Genomic DNA, 20,190 nt, shown 5'->3' with positions numbered 1-20,190 from the left:
TCCATCTTTACTTTAGGTTCTGCTTTTTTTTACTTTTATTCAATGAAATATTTCACTCCATGTATACAGTCAAAATACAGAGTAGTATGCCATTTGATCTGGAGCCTATAAGCCATCTAAGTTGCAAGACACTAATGGACTACATACTAACATACAATAAAAGATTTGTCTTCTAGTAGTAAAATTAAATTATGTGTTATTGGCAAGTTTGATTAGAGATTCATGTTTTTGAAATATTTTCCTTTTTTTTAAAGGAAAAAATAAATTTTAAGGCTGCCCCGTTTCATTTAAATGGGGGGAGAAATTAATCACACTTCAATTCACAACCTCTATTAATAAGCTTCCAGTATTGAGGAAGATGTTGGGAAGATCACCCATCTTGGATTTTCATACGGCCAAAGAAAAGGTATTTTCTTTTTGGGATTATAAAAAATTAAACTGAATTGAATTTTAATTGAATATATTATTATATTCGGAGTGCAACAAATGAGTAGTTTTAGGTCAGCAAGTCAACACAAAAAACAGACTTCATTATTTTACTCAGAACATGTGTGTTCTAAGAATTTTACTCAGAATTAGTATTTTGCAACCAGTGTAATCAAGGCCATATATTCTTATAGGAAGGAAACGTTCCTGGTGCTGCATGAAGAGAAATATACATTCCAGGACAGTTTTTTTTTTTTTTTTTGTGCCATTTATACATCATTATAGATTGGGGGGAAAAAAACAACCAAAAATGTATTTTTATCATTTAACCAGTGTACTGTAAAACTGGCTTTTTTTTTAACCTACTTAGGAAGATATCTGAGCAGTTAAGGATCTTGTTCAATCAGACAACTCTCACAAGAACCAGAGATGTATTAAGTAGGTTACTGTACAAGACCAAGTTTTTTCAGCAGCTCACATAGTTATGCTGTAAGCAAAATTTAAATGCACTCAATCATGCTTCTAAATACTTTTAATCAACCTAACATAGTTCTTATTTAAATGATGACCTTTGATCAGCCCCCTTGTCAAATCAGTTTAAAGAGGACAAGTCTTTCTGGATGTACTCCAGTAATTAGCCTTACAATGAAATCAATTACAACTAGGTCAGTCAGTAGATGTGATTTACCTAAACAATCACATTCAATGGGTTTTAATTGTTTTTAAGTTCTAAGTCATTTTTTATTGAGTATAACATGCACTTTTTAAAGCTAATCATTTTATTGTAAGCAACTTACAATTTTAAGAATCTTTTCTATTTTTAAGCTGTATGGAAAAGATGTACACTTACAAGTAGTGTAGGACATTGGAAGTATGGCAAGCAATCTTACCATTTCATGACCAAAAAAGTGTGTAACACCCCTTTCCCACTGGCTGAAAATCCTGTTTAAACCCAGCAACAGTCTGCTTTTAGTGGCAGCGGGAACAGCTCACTGACGCATGACTAACCTGGTCAAACTACTCAGCAAGTGACCTGAGATTAAATTGCCTTGGCTCTTATTTACATGCTGTGGGAACACCAGAATCGTGTTTACAAGCTAAATTATGTGATACCATGAATTGCAATGTATGAACGTCAACACGCCACGCCAGTCACTTCTGATCTAACAAGCCGCAACAACTCTGTTTTCATTTGATAAACATGGTACAGCACTGGTAAGAGGGATTCCAACAGATAATAGAGCTAAACATTAAGGCACACTAACTACCCCCTGTCTTCCTCACATGTTTCTCTCCATTGTTTACTTTCCTGAAATTTTCACACTGGTGACATCAACACAAATCCAGGGTGATGGTATCACCAGACATGCAGCGGTGGGGGGACAGAGGCCAGACAGTTCGCTAGCTAGGAATTAGACGCAGCTTTTTTCCAATGGGAAGGTAGCCAAATGCCTGGTCGACCTATGTTTGAAAAACATGCTTTAACCTGCTATTTTCAGAGATAAACTGCAACATTTCATTACCAATAAAAGATGAGGCTGAACATCTTATACCCAAAATAATTTCAAATTGTGGAAGTATTATATGACTGCTCCAAAAATTGTGATATTTGAAATATAAAAAAAAAAGCAGGACATCAGTTACAGGAATTATGATCAGGAACATTTTAATAACAATCAGCTACAAAGATACTTTGGTATCTATTAAAATGATTGGGACGCTTTTTTGACATGAAACATATTCAGTGAAAAATACAGCTGATATTAGTTATATTTCCATTTCTATGAGGCCTCTAGGAAGAAAATATCTTCAATCTTGATGTGGTTAAAACAATTTGTGAAAAAATTATATATATATATATATATATATATATATATATATAGAGAGAGAGAGAGAGAGAGGGAGAGAGAAAGAGTTTTCTTTTCTATGCAAAATGGAATAAAATGTTATGATGTGGCCATACTGCTTGCCATAAAGACAAAAGTAACGTGTCATAAAAAGGAAATAGGTGGCACCACTGACAAAGAGGAGACAGGAACTAACAATAGCATGTCTTGTGATAAACTTTTCAAAAGACACAGACTTTCATTAGGCAAAAATGGACTGAAACATCGGTTGTGATCCAATGCATTTCCTTCTGTGTTTATACCATCTATTAGCTCTTTTTCTTATGGATATTTAACACCCAACTGAAATGAATATTTTGTCATGTTCTAATATAAATATAGGATTTAATGCGGATCTGTTGTGCTTTGAGATTAATAATATTGAGCATTGTGATCAGCTTTAAAATACCCACATTTTCCAGTAGTGTAGATAATCAATAGATGATCTTCAAAAAAAATATGCCTTTCAGAATGGTCCTAATCAGAGGTGTAGCCAAAAAAATGTTAGAAGGGTGGCCAGGCAATAACCAATGTACACTGAGGGGTGGCCGAAAGTGCATAGGTGCCAGAGCCTCAGGGTCAAACCAAAGATAAGACTAACTATACTTTCCTACATTTATATTTTATCTCTTTTTATTCTTATTTTTTTTATCTTTATTATATTTGATAGCTGGATGTGTGTATATATTATATAAAACTGTAACTGGAGCGTGTAACAAAAGTAATGTCCTTCTGGGATTATTAAAGTATTTCTGATCCTTTGCTAACAAATACACGCATATATTTAAACATCTGTGCTTTCTAGATAAAAGTTATGGTGGATAAAATACTTTCAGGCTTGAGTTCTGGGCCAAACATCTTTTCCTTTGTCATTACTTACCTGCTTTTATCAATAATCATTCTGCATAAAATTGATATTTACAAGTACTAATGTCAACATAAATCGATTATTTAATACATTTGTATTAATATAATTATGATTTCACTGAATACTCCTAGATGATTTGCAGAGACACATGATTTTTTCTTTACCTCATATAACACAAAATCTAGTTCTGAAAAGAGCATGAATTATCATCTTTAATGTTAGTATATTGATGTGTATCATTAACCACAGTGTTTTTGTTGTCAAGAAATTATGAATACATTAAAAATGTGTAAGTAATATATGAAAAATTAAAATATTCCACTTGAGAATATTACTGCTGCCACCATCTGTATTAGAGGGCGAAAAAATGGTGAGGATGGCAAATGATTGGCTAAGGGGGGCCATGGCCACCCCTGGCCCCACATCTAGCTCCGCCCCGGGTCCTAATCCTTTTTTTTTTCAGTAAAAACTTTTGCATTAAAGGAATAGTACACCCAAAACATGATTAGCCTTCATTTTCTACTCACCCCCATGCTGAACAACACCCTGGAGTACTTTTTTGATATCTCAAATGCATCTGGAGATCTGGGAGGCTTCTTGCTGTCTGCTGACATTCAAATAATGGAGGTCTATGGTGTCCGAGACAGAAAGGTCCATAAAAGTCCACAAAAAACGTGTCAATATTCCTCCACACTGCTCGTCCAATGTATTCCAAGTGTCCTGAGGGGGTAGCATCCAGAATTTACTCGAAACGAAGTCATTTAGAATGTTTTTAGAGCATAAACAGTAGTGCATAGGATTTCCTGAAAGCGCGCACATGCGCGTTCACGAGCCTACGGAAGCCGGCAGACCAAACCAGATGAAAGTGCGCATTCAGCGTCTGCTCTGCCAATAATGCAAGCGTAGAAGAAGAAATGTGCTGTTTACCTGTGCAAAGAAAGAAACAACGAAAGAAAAATGTCTGAGGACTTCAGTGTTGAGGAAGAGCATGAGTTCTTTGCCGAGCTGAATGCGCTGGTTTGGTCTGCCGGCTTCCGTAGGCTCGTGAACGCGCATGTGCGCGCTTTCAGGAAATCCTATGCACTACTGTTTATGCTCTAAAAACATTCTAAATGACTTCGTTTCGAGTAAATTCTGGATGCTACCCACTCAGGACACTTGGAATACATTGGACGAGCAGTATGGAGGAATATTGACACGTTTTTTGTGGATTTTTATGGACCTTTCTGTCTCGGGCACCGTAGACCTCCATTATTTGAATGTCAGCAGACAGCAAGAAGCCTCCCAGATCTCCAGATGCATTTGAGATATCAAAAAAGTACTCCAGGGTGTTGTTCAGCATGGGGGTGAGTAGAAAATGAAGGCTAATCATGTTTTGGGTGTACTATTCCTTTAAAGGAGTTCTACCTTGGCTTGAAGAAAGTTGTGAGAAAAAAAAATCAGAATCAGAAAACAAAAGTAATTTATTTTACAAGTTGAATTAGTTTCTAAAGAATATCAACGTTCTAATATCACAAAAATAAATAAATAAATAAATAAATAAATAAATAAATAAATAAATAAATAAATAAATAAAAATGAAGAGTTGTCCGAAGATTCTATATAGTTGGAAGTTCATTCCTTGTTATGAATAATCCGTACGTCACTCCTACGTGTTGCGTCACATGCGTGGGCGTGGTTCCCCTCCGGTAGTCGGTTGACAACAAACATGAGTCGTGGGCGGACCGAAGAGGGACTCACAGGCCGAGGAGCAATGCAGATAGTTAGCCTACAGTAACGACAGAAAAAAAACTCCATCTGAAACTGTTGCTCGTTCCTAAAAACTTCTGTAATTCCTGGTGGTAACACGGGGAACAGGGCTGCTGACGCTGTAAGTGACCGAAAGTGAGCGGCGGTTTCCAGCCAGAGGGATTGCGATGCCCTCTGACTTTATCTCCCTCTTCAACGGGGACCTCGACCTCAATTCTCCCAGATCCCTGTACTCTAAAGGTAAACAACGTTCCTTTACTTTATTTGTTCTGATAGAAACGTTTGACTCCTTTTTGTTTCACTTATTTGTTTTATATATATAGCACATTTACCTGTGTTCGGTCTCAAAACGTGTCTAAGTGCGGCGTTACTTCAGTGCCATTCATCTATAAACCACCTCCTGTCACATGCCTGCGCATGAGCTGAGGTAAAGTTTTAACTCTCCTAAACAACCTTCACTGATACTCGTTTGGTTCCTTGGGTCCCATGGTCATGTTTTCGGCGGGCTGAAGCCCTCAGCTGCTGGGAGTACACCGGTCAGACCAGTTTATTATCTCCCTTCCAGCCTAAAAACACCGCTATCTGTTTTCTCTGGGCTGTTTGAATAGTCCGTCCATGTCCTCCGCCCCCGTCAGGCTTTGAACGCATGCACACATATGAATGCACTGCAGCGGCGCTAGTGGGACCATTAACATAAACTGTGTAATCATCAGCAAGGGAGCCTCGGGCAACCTGCAGATAGAAAAACTGAACTCTGTTGAACTTCTAACACCAGGTGCAATGCTGCAAAAAATGCATTTCTTCTACTTTGCCCCTTCCCGTAGGAACTAATGGCACAAGTGCAGTAAAACAATTTATTTAACACTGAAATAAGACTTTTCCAGCTGCTTTAAAATAATAAAAAAAAATCTGAAAACCTTGAGAATAAACATAAACCTCTAGGGTTTTTATTAAGTTTATTATACATGATGAATGGGGTTGATAATCATACTTTGTACTGAAAAAAGCAAAAAAAAGAAGAAAACAAAAACAGCAGTTTCTGTTGCTTTTGTCACCAGCTGGGCGTGGTGGCAGGGGATACCTTGGAGGCTGCAAAAACTACCAAAAGCATTGTTTCTCTTTTATACCTTAACAATGAACATTTAGAACTCATTGTTGAAAAGTCTTTTATTTTTCTCACCACTCTCACCCTTGGTATGTTGTTTATGTTATTTAATAATTTTTTATTTTTTTTTATTTTTGTATAATCTAACTCATTAGTAAAGAAAGAAACATAAAGGCTATTTGAGAAGTGCAACACTTTGTGCAATTGCTTTGCAAAATAAAAAAAAAAAAAGAATGAGGACAACACTTTTCATTTGCAAAAACACATGGAGCGGGGAAAAAAGTTTGTTTTTTTTGGTTCATAGGTGAGGAAAGACAAAGTTACCTCATCGCAGCTTAGCTTTACATATTAGTTAGGTCATAGGTTTGAATAATTTTTTTTTTGTAACCACTAATGCAAGTTGTTTCACAGGGATAACACTATAGGAAGGTGTGCAGACCACCAATGCACATCAGAATCAATTTTATGTATAATATATGTGTGTTTGTTTGCAAATTTGTGCAAAAACCTATAAAAAGCTTGAATTTTTCAGCTAATGAGGTAGCACAAAAACAAAAAAACTCAGGTTGGCCATTTTTACTAGACTGTCTCCAAGGTTCAGTTGCATGATGTTTATGCTAATCCATTCCTTCATCAGCTGCATGATCATTGCAGCGTGACTGCAATGTAAGGAGCTGTATACACTAGTTAGTGGGCGCCTGAAGCAGTGTGAAGCATTGGCAGGTGCTACAGAGAGATAGAAAAAACATGCAAACACACTCCCAAGGACAGTAAGAATAAACATCCATGTTTTAGGAAGGTGGGAGGAAATCTGACTGGCTAGAAAGAAGCTTTCAGTATTGGGGTTTCATTACTTCTTCTTTGTACTCGACAAGCCTCGTTACAGCCACTCTGCATATCTACTTCTTAGTGCAAATTTCTTTAAATTCTGATAATCGTCCTAAAGGAAATGTTTTGTGTGCAATAACTTGCGCATAAAGTCTGTCCAGATTGTGAAAATGATCACAAGTGTAATGCTGATAAAGAACGGAGGTTGCTATTCAAATCAGCCTTTGATTCAGTTATCTCAATGACACATTTCTAAATGGTATCAGGACTATTTAGAAGATGTAGATATATTAGTGGAGAGTTGATATAGAAAGAGATGCATAGGTTTAACTAAAGGTGGGCATACACTGTATGATTTTACCCTTTACGGGCCAATTTTGGTCATCTGAAAAAAAAATTTGGATCAAGTTTTAGCCTCATCGTGTGTCCTGCGTCGTGTAGTATACAGGGGGTAACGAGGGGTGGTCACCCTCTCCCAAGCACCTCCTGATCAGGAATCCTAAGGATCGGGAGAAAATCAGAAATTCAGTCGGCCCTCTGTGTTTGTAGGTAAATCCTGCTGTTGAAGCAGAGCTACCAGCCGATTTACAAAAACCTTAACGGTGTGCATGTGCAAACAACGGTGTTGTTGTTCTTCTTCTTCTTCTTCTGGATTGACAACCCCGACCAGGGCCATGCTTAGTCCAATGTGTGGTTTTTGGACGTACAGTGTGAGCAGTTGGATCGCATCAGACCGTCTGGCTGTACAGCGTGAGAATCTACATCGTGAGCAGTAAACTTTTAAACCCTTTGGTTTCGTAGTACAATTTGAGCTGTAGCTAAGTACAATGACTGGAAATATCGTACAGTGTATGCCCGGCTTAAATGTGCAAAAATTACCTACCTGTGTTTTGGTTTACTACCTTCTAAGGTCTTTTGAACAAATTGATTGATGATATTTATAGCTTTGGCTTAGTATTAAAACCGCAGTACATCCAATGACTCAGAAATAGTGCAATATTACACTATTGTAAAGATTTCAATGTGCAAAACTGATCCCTCTTACCAGAGAGAGCTAAATATTCTAACTGAACTTGATATAATTGCAAGTAATTTAAAATAAAGAGGCCATTTTTTCTTTTTGCAATTTCAACAATGTCCAACTCTTAATATTAAGATTTAAGGAGTTCTAATTACTTATCTCTTCTCTTCTTTCTATCTTATCTCTTCTTTTGTAAAACAAATTTCTTGTAATCTTTTTGATCAACACTTTTACTGTCAGTATTAATAAGATGTGCCCAAACATAAACTATAAATGCCCAGAAATTCAAGTAGGTTTGTTCAAATGTCTTCCTTATGAATATGATTTTTAGAATCTAGCTTTTTTTATTTCATTTTTTTTTTTTTAAGAAAGTAACATCTTTACAGGGAGCTGATTTTTCACCCAAGTGCAGTCCAGGGAATTCTAGGGAAAAGCAGAAGCCTTTAACAATAGCTCTCTGGACAGGAAGGCATTTTGTGCTATTTTGTAGTCCGTGAGGGACCGCTGGTTAATAATTGGAATAAAATGCCTTCCCAGCAGTTTCACAGTAAACATGAAAAATGTTAGAACTTCAGTAAATATTCTGGTAAGCCTGTTTAACTATTGTAAGCTCTCAGATCTTGCCATGGTATTTTTTTATATTGACACCAACCTTAACTTGGTTAATAATTAACTCTTGAGCTCCTCTGTGTATAAACCGAGGTTTAAATAGCACTCTATTAATATTGACTCTCCTTTGTCAAGTAAACCTGGCGGCATGCGCTTAAAAATACTTGGCTGCCTTGCAAGCTGGTGGCTATCTAGCCAAAAGGGCCACAATGAGAAAGAAAGGATGGAAAATGTGATCTTTATCTGCATTGGATTGATTTATGTCTCATCATAAACTGTCCTGTTATTATTGTTAAGCTTGTCTCATCAGTACGCTGTGAAATTGGAACATCACGTCACAATAATCTTGAGAACTTGTAGTGCCTGTTGATGTTATTATCATTGGGGAGATCCAATGTTTCGTTGTTATTCAGAACATAGTTTCCTGTGATGTTTTCTTCACCTGTTAAAACATCAATCCAAACTGGTTCTACATATTTCTGACTGGGACTTTTGCAGATTGTTATATTAATTTGTTAGATGGTCCATCTTGTTTTGAAGACTAAATTAATGTTTGGATTTTTTTTTTAAATGCAAATCCCTTTATTGTCCCACAATGGGGAATTTCATTGTCTGCATTTTGACCCACCCCCTTGGGGAGCTGTGGGCTTCCATTGTGCGGTGACAGGGGAGCAGTTAAGGATCTTGCTCAGAACCCAGAGTGCAGGCTGTGAGGATCGAACTGGACACTTGCAACGTTCTCAGAGCAAAAGCGCACTGTTCTAACCACTATAGGCAAACACACCCCTATGTGAATTAATCACCATAAAATGAGGAGTGGAATTTCAGAAGCTAGTAAGTCATTGAGAATTTCCTCCATAACCAACAGGCAGTGGTTTTTAGAGGAGAAAATGTCTGCAGAAGGATGTCGGAGCAGAATTAGACAGATTCAAGATTGTGGAAAGCTAACAGCAGCTCAAATGACAAATCAGCATACCATCCTTTAATGCATGACACACCCAACCTTTAGCTTTGGCTTTTCAACTCTCATACTCCAATCGGTTTGAAATCAGTATTGTTTACAAGGATCTGTTCTGGTCCGAATGTCTTGTTTGCTTGGCTGCCAAAAACTGTCTTAACTTTAGTCTGTATTGTTTCCCCAGCCTTAATGGTCAATACTTGTTCAGTTATCATGGCAGTCATTTCTTACAGTTTTATCTTGACTTGTAAAAGACATCCATGAACAGGGTAGAATCAACCTAAATTCCACTGATAGCAGGTGAATCTATATATCTATATATATATATATATATATATATATATAATTTTTTTTTTTTGGGGGGGGTTGTAATTTCTACCCCTTTCTTGCTTTCAAGAGGGATCGCCACCATGCATCTATTTTTTTTTAAGATATATGTGACGCTTGGAATTCGCACCTCTTAAAGCTGTGTTCGTGTTTACACCCTTATCTGCTCAATCTCTCAGATTAATCATTAACGCTGGCCAAACTTCAGTAAGAAGTCTAATCGGGGTCAGGTCAAAATATCGCCTCCTTTGGTATTTACTGCACACTTGTAACTTTGTTTGGGCCGCTGCAAATCAATGTCTGAGTGGTTTAACCTGTTAAAGAGCCCCGAGGTGATACTTGGCTGTCCATCTTGTGTGAAACTGCTGTTGCGGTATTGAGCAGCTGCCTGTTTTCTTCACAAACATTGTCACAATTGTCTGTTGCATATAATCCATTATCAGCAATGTCAGGTGTGTTTGCAGAAATATCAAATTTAGAAATGTTATTCAATTTCATCAACTAATAAATCTGGTATTACAGGTAGCGTCAACAACCATATGCATGTTGCACATTTGCAGGAGAGAAGCAGTTTTTAAAACCTGCATAGCAGGGGGCTATATGCAATTTCTATGCTGTGCAGCTAAGTGGTTGCACTCAGATGACCTCTGAAGTATTACATGCATGCTGGTGTTGCAGGTCTCCATTCTGCCAGAGGCATTTTTTTTAAAGAAGAATAGGAGACCTTTATCTTTGTAGTCTGTTTTTGATTAGCAGGTTTGCCGTGTTTTTGTGATGGTGTTAAATGGGGAGCAGCAGCATTCAGTATGACCACTGCTTTTGTCTGCACCCAGCTTCAGGGAGATTTCTCTCACCCTTTTGCGAAAAGCCCAAAGCACCTGTGAGATCTAACAACCCTTGCACGCCTCTGTGCAGCAAGATGATTGTGAAGTAAGACATTAAATATTAAGTGGAATGCATCTTGGCCGGTTTCAGTCTTTCCACTGGCAGACTAGGTGCTGCAGTTAAGGTGTCAGACCAAACACAGGGTGTTTCATGACCCAGAATGTGAGAAAATAAGGTGCTAAACAAAAGCCTATTGAACCTAGAATTATGTTTGTGTGTTTTTAAAGAAACATTTATTAAACATTTATAAAGCTAAATTATCTAAAAGGTTGATTATACAGTAAAATAAGAAGTGACATATAGGTGTAAAACACATGTTTGTTTTAACCTTGACACAGCAGAAACTTGAACACCTTAAACCTGTAATCCAATGCACCAATCTTACCCCACCCACCCCTGGAGACTGGTCCAGCAAGCTCTTAATACAAATGGCTTTCAGAGGCCCCCTGACATGCTCTGGCCTTTTTGAAGGTTGACTTCTTTGACCTTTAAAAACAGGTCTGGATTCTTAGTAACTTGTTACTTAACTCTGTTGGTAATGATGTTGGTAATATTATGCTGATAATGACTGGATGGAATCAATTAGCTTATCTGGCATACCGGCATGTCGTCGTCTCATCTACCGAAAAACCTGAGGATATTTGTGTGCTGCAGTTGGCAGTGATGCATTTCATGCCGCGGGCTCAAAATGAGATGAATTGCTCCCGTTCTTTTTAGATTTTGTAATGGCGTCTGTGGGAACGGGAGAATGCATTGCAAAATCAGATAAACAGCGGCTAGATACCAGAGGTGACTGTTGCGTGTGTGTATGAGTTCACACGTTTGCTGGCAAGGGGTGTGAGGTGGGAAGCGGCTGTTAATTACAGAGAGCTTCTCATGGATCTTAAGGCTTGAACTGTAGTCATAGTGTGTTTACCATCAGGAGACCAAGGCTGCAGTTTTGCAGTACTATGGTGATGCTGGATGGTATTTGAACATTTCCGTGTTGGCTGCATTTTGAAACTGCACAGTATTTCTGCAGATTTAAGGCCAGGTTCTTTGGAGGTGTTAACCTGTTCAATATCACAACGCACTAATCGGTTGCAATATTAGAAAAGAATATTTCAGTGTCATGCATCAGAGCTCTATCTGCAGGTAGTGAATTTTGTGGTTTGGATATCAGAAGAATATACTATGAGGGTGCTATATTTTTTATAAAATAATATCTTTTCTGACTCTTCTTTTTTTTTTTTCTTTCTCAACCAGTGCATAATGCCCCCACCAGTGGCCTTGACCGTTCATGCCTTAGGCAGGAAGAATATATGTCAAGTTTGGGCATTAAGGGCAATTGGGTTCTCTAATTGGGTAAATGCTTTATCAGTATCCATTGCATCTATCCATCCATCTATTTTTTATCACGCTTATCTCAACTGTCAATAGATGAGAAGCGGGGTACACCCTGGACAGGTAAGGAGAATCTAGAGAACCCAATTAACCTAACAGACATGTTTTTGGATTTTGAAGAAGCCAGAGTACCCTGAGAGAACCCAAGCATGCACTGGGAGAACATGCAAACTCCACCTGCTTGCTGTAAGGTGATGGTGCTAACCACCACACCACTGTGTAATTAATTCCAGTCCTGTAATTAACTCAATAGAAAAATGTTATCAAGTCACCCGTATCTATTGCATAAATTCATAAATACAATATCCTACAAAAAAAATGTCATGCAAGCTGCGCTTTGAGGTGTTATTATTGCACACAGTAAAGGAGGATGATACTTGTGATTTGATAGATGGTGAAACTTTACTTACTACTTTGTGGAGAATAAGGACGCTGTGCAAAATCTAAAAATCAAGTGCAACTCAGTTTGGAGTAAAGTAATTTTGAATAATGACTTTTCTAAAGAAATGTTGCTTGGTTGTCACAATGTGATCGCTGTGTTTAAGTTTTCAGTTTAACCTTGCTATTTGCTTTCAGCTGCATGCTGCAGGGTGGGGGTGCCTGCAGGTAAAGAATCTGCTCGTGACTGATTTTACTAATCTTTTTTTTAACTAAATTACACGATTTCCCCTCCAAGGCTTTTACAGAAAAGTATTCTAGAACTTTAAGAAATGTACTCAACCTTTGTCATAAATCAATTATTCATATTGCAGTTTCACAGGATCTATGTCTTAGTGTCCTGTGTTGTCATTTCTATTTTCTGAGTCATCCTTAGCTTCCTTGGCTGACTGGTAGGACTGGAATAAACTGCACCGTCGGTCCATCCGAATTTCCCCCGTATCCTGTCATTGTCTGAACTCGGTCAACCCCTGCAGGTTTAATAAAGAGCCCAACACAAATCCAGTGTGGTTCTACTGGCAATAAGACCCAATGGCGACCGGTTTACTGTTAATATTTAGCATTTTCTGGACGTAAATTGAATTGTAGGTGATCAACCCTGTCTTTATTGCAGGCTTTTGTGAATAGGATCAGTATCTTTTCCTTGAACTTTCTTCACACTATCTCACTGTCTTATGTTTTTTGTTTAATCCTTGAGAATCTATTGAAGGTCGTCTTAGCTTTTGACACATTATAGTCACTAGCTATAATCTTATAATGCTACCGTTTTTTTTTTTTTTTTGCTTTTTTTTGCCTCAATGTGACTGCTGCTCTGTCCTCTCCACAGAATTGAGGAAGTTTGAATTTTTTGATGAGTCTATCGAGTCTTTGCCAGAAGGAATGATGATGCTTGTGTGTCAACAAGCCACAGCCTGCCTGAGAATGAGCAATCCTGTGACTCCACAGATTTCTCCTTTCATGCTTCTGCCTGACTTTACTATCAATTGTTTACACTGACTTAAATCATGTCTTAACATGTGAAACCCGGACTAAGCAGTGTGCTATAAATGTATGAAAGTGTCTGCTTGTGTGAACTGCAATGAATAGTGGCAGAATTTAGAATTTATCTTACAATGTTTCTTACACTGTCTAATAAAGGTTTGCTGCTGCTTAGTGGCATTTCCTTTCCCAGACCACTGGGATTTTACTTCACAAATCAGCAGACATTCCAAATCCTTAATCAGACTGGAAAACAAATCGTCTTAAGTAATTAATAGCTTATCTAACTGAGAGCTCTGCAAAACGTTTTTCCACAGCTGTGCAAAATCACAAGTTTCACAAGAAACGTGGGACAGTGTGAGATACGGTCCAATGTTAGGGCTTTGTCAGGTCAGGCCAAAGCTGCAGGTTGTTTTTATTAAAGCTGTGATTGTTTTCAAATGCCATCTCAGTTTACAAAAAAAGTAGCATTAGGTTTCTGGTTCTGCATTCTTATTCTGAACCGGTCTATTGTGAATTTCTGGGTGCCTGGAGAGACCAACACACTTTCCCAATGTGTGTGTTGATCTGGTGCCAACTGTCCCTGTTTCAGTCAGTTTTAGTTTATTTTCTGGTTTTAATCAATAATGCCAACCATCTCTTTAAAGGGTTTGTCTATGGATGTGTAGATGTAGAGCTCTACAGCACCTCCATCTATTGTCCTATCTTTGTTTAGATCATACGTCATGTGTTGCTGTCCTCTATAAAAGAACTTTGGCAGAAGGCTGAATGTGTTAACTGCCTGGATCACACTGTGTAAGTCATTTTTATGATTCTAAAATCACTCTTGCCTTTCAAAGTGCTAACATGGAAACTTGTTGCTGTCCTGTAAGCACAGAGGAAAGACAACAGGTGCTACGGAGTCATGCATCTTTGGAATTGAGCCTGTTTTCGATCAGCCTTATTTTTGCACCCCTCAGTTGGCAGGGTCACCCATCGGGACATTCTGTTGTCTTTGTTGTTTGTGTCGGTATTGCAGTGCACATTGTTCTGTAGGCTTCTGCACCTCAGGGTAATTCTGTAGCAATGTTTTCTTGCAGCGTGTATCAGAGTGAGATTGTTAAGGATTCCTTTCTCTTCAAGGTGGAGTTTTGCATTGGAAGACGATGGTGTGTTTCTGAATAGAGCCTTCTTGCACTGCCAGGTTAAGGCTTACACATTTATATTTTTTAGCTAGGAACCCCTTTATTAAAGTGCTAAGCACACTTGTGGAAAAAATGGGGAAAAAAAACTTTTCTTCAAGCTTCAGCTGTGTGAAGATTAAGAAACAGGTTATAACATGCTAATTATTAAACTCAGTGGGTGTTGGTAGGTGAGTCTGATTAGCTTCACGTGTGTTTGATGTCTAAATCTGGGTGTGACCTTGTATTTAGTGCACTTGCTATTACTGATATTTTGGAACTCAGGGTAGATTTTTTATTTTAACAAAATAAGCAGGGTCTTTTGGTCGTACAAAATAAGATGGTGTTCCTATACTAAACGTGTTAGATGACCTGAAAGTGTGGCATGTAAAATTAGTTCCCAAAAACAGGATTGATTGATAAATGATTCCCGACTGTGGTTAACCCAACATCTTGTTGATGTTACACGATGAGTGAATGTTTGCGTGCAAGACTTTTCCTGTTGCCTCAGACTGGTTTTCCTGTGAGCCTGACAGAAATGCCTGTATTGGCACACCAGCTCGAGTGTACTGTAGATGCATAAGATGGGTATGCGCTTTAATTTAGGCTTGAATCTACCTTTATTTATTTTTTTTATGTTTTGTTTTTATCTTATTCAGACCAAATCTTCATACATAGACTTAATTTCATCTTAGATCTGAGTTATGCTCCAGGCGTTGTGAGTAGACACGCCAAATTTTGGTAACTGCACATGTGTGGGAGCCTGCTCGGGTGCTCTAAATAGTTTAAATTCTTCTGCTAGCTTGGACACAACTGTTTTTTCTTTTGATTCCACTTCTAAAAGAGGGTTTACAAAGTGTCAGGCTGCACTATAATTTAACTTTTAACTCAAATAGTCTCCAATAAACAATTTGGAATTACACTGACCTCGCAAATCGTTTTATTTATGTTCTGTTAGGGTTACAGTTTTAAGCCCCTCGCTGTCAGTGATAGTTGTGGGATCGTGATGGGCTTTTGTAGAAACGAAGTTGTGTAAACTGATGCCTGGTCGTTGTTCATTGCCACCTCAGGATTAGCTGCTCTGAATCAGCTACATGCCACAAACATTAAGCACAAATGACTTTGCTAGTTCCAAAGTCTCACTGACCTTAACCTTTTCTAATGACTGTTTGAAGATTGTTATAAAGCTGTTAATATGTCAAAGTTAAAGCTTTATTAATATTTCTTAGAAATAGTTATGATGAATGGTGGTTGTCTTTTTCCAAGAACTTAACTTGTATTAGAGCCCTTACTCTGTTTACAGCACGTTTCTTCTTCTTACATGTTGCTCATATTTTTTTGTGTGGCTAAAACTAAAATATCCACTTATTTATTTCAGATGTACTAATCTTTAAGATAAACAGACCATTAAGCTGCACCCTTAACACTTGTGAAGAGGAAAAAAACATTTATTTGGCATAAAGTAACTCAAGTTTCTTTAAATTTCTCCCATTTTACAGTAGTGTTCCCCTCAGAAGATAATGGAGTGTAATGATTGAATAGGCCACCCGCAGTCATGACCAAACACCTTTAAACAACATTGATAACCAAGTGTTCTCGGTTGCATCTTTTTTGGGCTCCTTGCTTTTATTGTAAACCAGTTTAAATCAAATGCATGTGCCGCTGCAACTGCTATGAAAATCTACATAGATCCATTTCTGTGGTGCAATTATTTCTGCCAGGTTTATTGGAAAAAAACCAAAATTTTTCTTGCAGCATTACTTTGAACCTTCCTGCAAGTAAGAACTGCTTCAATGCGATGATGTGACCTTTTTTTTCATAACTGCTGTGGTGCAGCTGGCTGTAGAGTAACCAATGTGGGCCTTGTCATGCGACATTCTTGAGACATTCTGTCTGATTCAGGCTGTTAACATCAGCATTGCAAAAGTTGCTTTGCAGGTAAGAAAAGCATCACATGTTTAAAGACTAATATTGTTGGCCTTATCTGTGCACATTTCCCATGCCCCTGTTTGTTTTCAGTCTTATCCACCACATGTATAGTTGCAAATAGACATCTGCAACTATTTTAGCCTAAACAACATTTGCAAGCGCTGGTTGCAAACGTAATTTAGGTTAACACTCGTACTATGAACATGTTGTTATTATGCTATTACAAAGTTTACTTTCTTTGATATTGTGAATGTATCCATATTACTCTTAGCTTTCAAGTGCAGGTAAATTATTGTTGAAATTGTTGATTTTAATATATAATGGAATGGGTTACTTTTTCTTTTCTTTATTTTTATTCATTTTTTTTATTTAGCTTTATGCAAATTAATTTGGAAATACATATTTTCAGGGGGGAAAGCACAGCATTTAAAAACAGAAAAGAATTTCATGGAGTCCTAGAATATTTTTCCAGCGTGTTAACTGCTACTTTAAATAGTCCTTTGTGTTGTTAATATTGTCCAATATTGGCCTTTTTATGCTTAAATTTGAAAAGGGAATTTTACTTGCCAAAGTTTTGCACTAAAAAAAATTAGGATTGTTTTAACTTATATATAGGTTCGAAATAAAAGAAAAACAAAAATGAAGCTTAACCTCATAAATCACAAGATCACATGCAGCTTGACTTCCCTCAGTTGAAGACAGTTTTGATGAGTTGTCAAATTGAAGTCTTATAATGCATGAAATATCTTTAATCATTCGTAATTGCATTCAGCTTTTTTTTATTATTATTATTCGTATTAAGCCCGAGATGCTTAACATCGGCAAGTTTCTTAAAGGTTTTGGTTTAGGGTTGTCTTTACTAAACCAGAAGTCCTTATGTTAATTTAATAATCTGGTGGAAGCTGTTATTAAAATAACAGAGATTCTTTAGTTGTGATGTGAAAATACTGCATGTTTTTAATGCAGAGGTCATTATTTAGGTAGGGATGATAATGTTATGTCCCTATTTAGTTTCATAGTGTTAGCTCACAGGAGACACTGAGGCTCAAAAGACCAGGGTTACTATGGAGTCCCAGGCAGCACTTGTGTAGGCTTGGCTGTAAACATTACATGGTTGTTGTACAAGGTTTGCTGCAGGTGCCAACACCCTCTGCTACTTTTCCTCACAGAGCTCAAAATAATCTCCAAATGCACCGACGAGGTGAGATTAAGCTTGCCCTCCTAATCACGTCCTCTTAAGTGTTTTTGCTAAATTCAGACAGTCTACCTTGTGTAACAGACTTACTGCGGCTAGGTTATACTACTGTTTTGTTTCTGTCTGACAGGATTCTGCATGACAATGCCGCTAACCTGTTGAGCAAGATGCAGGGCAGAGAAGGGTCTGGTTCACAATAAACAAGACAGGGAGAGAGGTGGGTGGAGTAGAAGGGGGGGCACAGAAAGGAGTTAAATCGGTCATTTAGCAGCCAAAAAAGTTTCGCCACGCCCCAGGTGCCAGGGCTAGTATGTGCAAGCATTAGGAATGGGGGGAAATGAATGGGTGTTAAAGTCATGCCATTCACATGGTGAGTGCCTTTCGTCTTTTTATCTTTAGCCTCCATCACTTAACATGTAAACGTTAAAAGATACTAAAATACGATCAGCAAAACTGTACCCCATAGTGCAAGTTTCTATCATGAAGCCTGGATTTTTATCAGTGGTTGTTTGTCTTTAAACTTTGAGTGAGAGGAAACTGACTTAGCTCACTTAAGCTATTTAAATGAGGTTATTCTAATGGTATTAGCAGGCCTGGTCAGAGCTAACCACATGGTATCAGGTTTAATAATGGGTTGTTATGATTTCTGCAGATGAAGGGAAAATTAAAGCTGATATATGTGGCCAGCCTTCGAAACATAACCATTTTGTGACAAAAGAAATCAAAACTTCAGCTTGTGAGCATGAGTCGGTGTCGTTCGTTTTCCAGCTGACAGGTTGCTGTTTTCTTTATTTTTGTATTTATTTGCTTCTCTCTGAAAAGGGCTATGTTTGCAACTGGTAAATAAAGTCTTGCACTCTGTCTGCTTAAGAGGAGACAAACATGGAGCAAAATGAGAGTTTTTGTTTTTTCAGCCTCTAAAAGCGTCATAGAAGCTGTGGAAACACAGAGGAACAGGCCAGCTAGTGATTCCAAACTACTGCCCTTAGAAGAGAGTGCATATTTTCTGTCTGTGCGGTCGGCAATCTGTTTACTGTAAGGACTTTTTCAGCTCGGAGCACATGTTGCTGCATGTGCAGCCTCTGAGAGCCACAAGAAGACTACTTTTAAATGGTGGATTTAGAGGTAGAGGGTTTTTTTGTGGGCGTGGCGGGGGTGTTTTTTTGTGTATGTGTGCGCTGTGCATGCATATGTGAGATATTTGTTTTGTGAACGTAGCACACAACCAGCATAGTGAAATCCTCTGTGTGTGCGTGATCATACGCAGTTTAGGGGAGCTTGTTTATGGAAACGAGGTCCTCCTGCTTCTTTAAAAGCAACTTTTCTTACACCAGAGGAGTTTGACATTGAGGAGGCATGGATTGGTGCTGGTAGGTTCCAGGTTTGTGTGTTGTACACAGCGAGTAGTAACAATGGGAGGGTTAAGTATCTGATATACACACCGAACCCCGGGTCTCAGCTGCAAGTAATTAAAGCTGGCATTTGGCAAAGAAAAGAGTCAGGCGACTGTAATGGCTGCTCTAAGTTCATACCATAATATTTGGATGATGAATCAGTCTGCTAGTAAAAGTGCTGTCATGCTGTTGACCTAAGCACCCCCCCGAGGGGGACTTTTAATAAAACGTCATCTGCATACAATACAGCACACACATCAGCATGCTCTCCTGAGATTAATTAACATATTTGCTGATGGTAATATTTCATGTTGCCGGGGGGCAATTGGCCTAGTGGTTAGAGCAGGGCATTTGTGTCCTGAGAAAGCTGCAAGAATCCCAAAGACTGCTGCTCTGGATCTCTGAGTAAGACCTTTAGCCTCAGAATGTTTCCTCAGAATGTTCTTAGCTTGATGTCTGAGATTAAAACAGATTGGTTCCATCTTTAGTTTGAATGATAGTTGCCTGAAAAATGTCAGAGTTACTGTTTTAATTCGGATTTTCTAATCTGTCAGTTTGTTTTGACAAAATGTTTTTTTTTTTTTTTTTTGTTGTTTGCAGTCTTTAAATCACCCATTCAATATCTCTGTTTATTGTCATAAGGGGCAAAAATGTTAAATAAAGATAATTTCTGTTATCTTGCATATTTTTTTGCAAGATTTATAAACGCTCCCTTGAAAATCCACTGCTTTTCATAACATATGCAATCCTAAGGAACATATAGAAAACAACGTGTATTTTGCTCAAGTGATGTAATCTTAGGTCTTTAAGTTTGAAACAGTTTTTAAAAAAAGAGAAAAATCCAAGAGTGTGTCTGTGTCGTAAGCAGAAAAAGGAGCTAGCCAGCCTTTTGTAGCCCTCCTGTCACCTCCAAGGCCTGCAACTTAAGACAATGTCAGCCTGTAGATGTCTAACACACCCATCTCTTAATGCACTGTTGGTGGTTTGTTGCGTGGAGGCATTGCAGGTATCAGGCTTTGACATGCATGTTGGATGACTGTAGTGTTGGTAA

General features: G+C 38.0%; 1 protein-coding gene across 9 annotated transcripts in view; it reads left to right on the top strand.

The window, feature by feature from the left end:
* The first annotated feature begins 4,865 nt into the window (after positions 1 to 4,865).
* nfat5b (nuclear factor of activated T cells 5b) overlaps positions 4,866 to 20,190 on the top strand; it is a 36,452-nt gene continuing 21,127 nt past the window's right edge. For 5 of the 9 annotated variants that reach the window (XM_038298704.1, XM_038298697.1, XM_038298703.1 and 2 more), the window contains exon 1: positions 4,867 to 5,169. In XM_038298704.1, the coding sequence (XP_038154632.1) occupies positions 5,097 to 5,169 (73 nt within the window). In that variant the 5' untranslated portion in view covers positions 4,867 to 5,096. Of the gene's footprint in view, positions 5,170 to 18,947; positions 19,116 to 20,190 lie in introns of those variants that run through there. The other 4 variants (XM_038298694.1, XM_038298693.1, XM_038298701.1 and 1 more) reach the window with 3 other exon arrangements.

This window comes from Cyprinodon tularosa, unplaced genomic scaffold, assembly GCF_016077235.1.
Source record: "Cyprinodon tularosa strain WSP-4 unplaced genomic scaffold, ASM1607723v1 ctg412, whole genome shotgun sequence".
Classification (NCBI taxonomy): domain Eukaryota; kingdom Metazoa; phylum Chordata; class Actinopteri; order Cyprinodontiformes; family Cyprinodontidae; genus Cyprinodon; species Cyprinodon tularosa.
The sequence above is the reverse complement of the archived record's forward strand: the minus strand, read 5'-3'. Positions and strand labels throughout refer to the sequence as shown.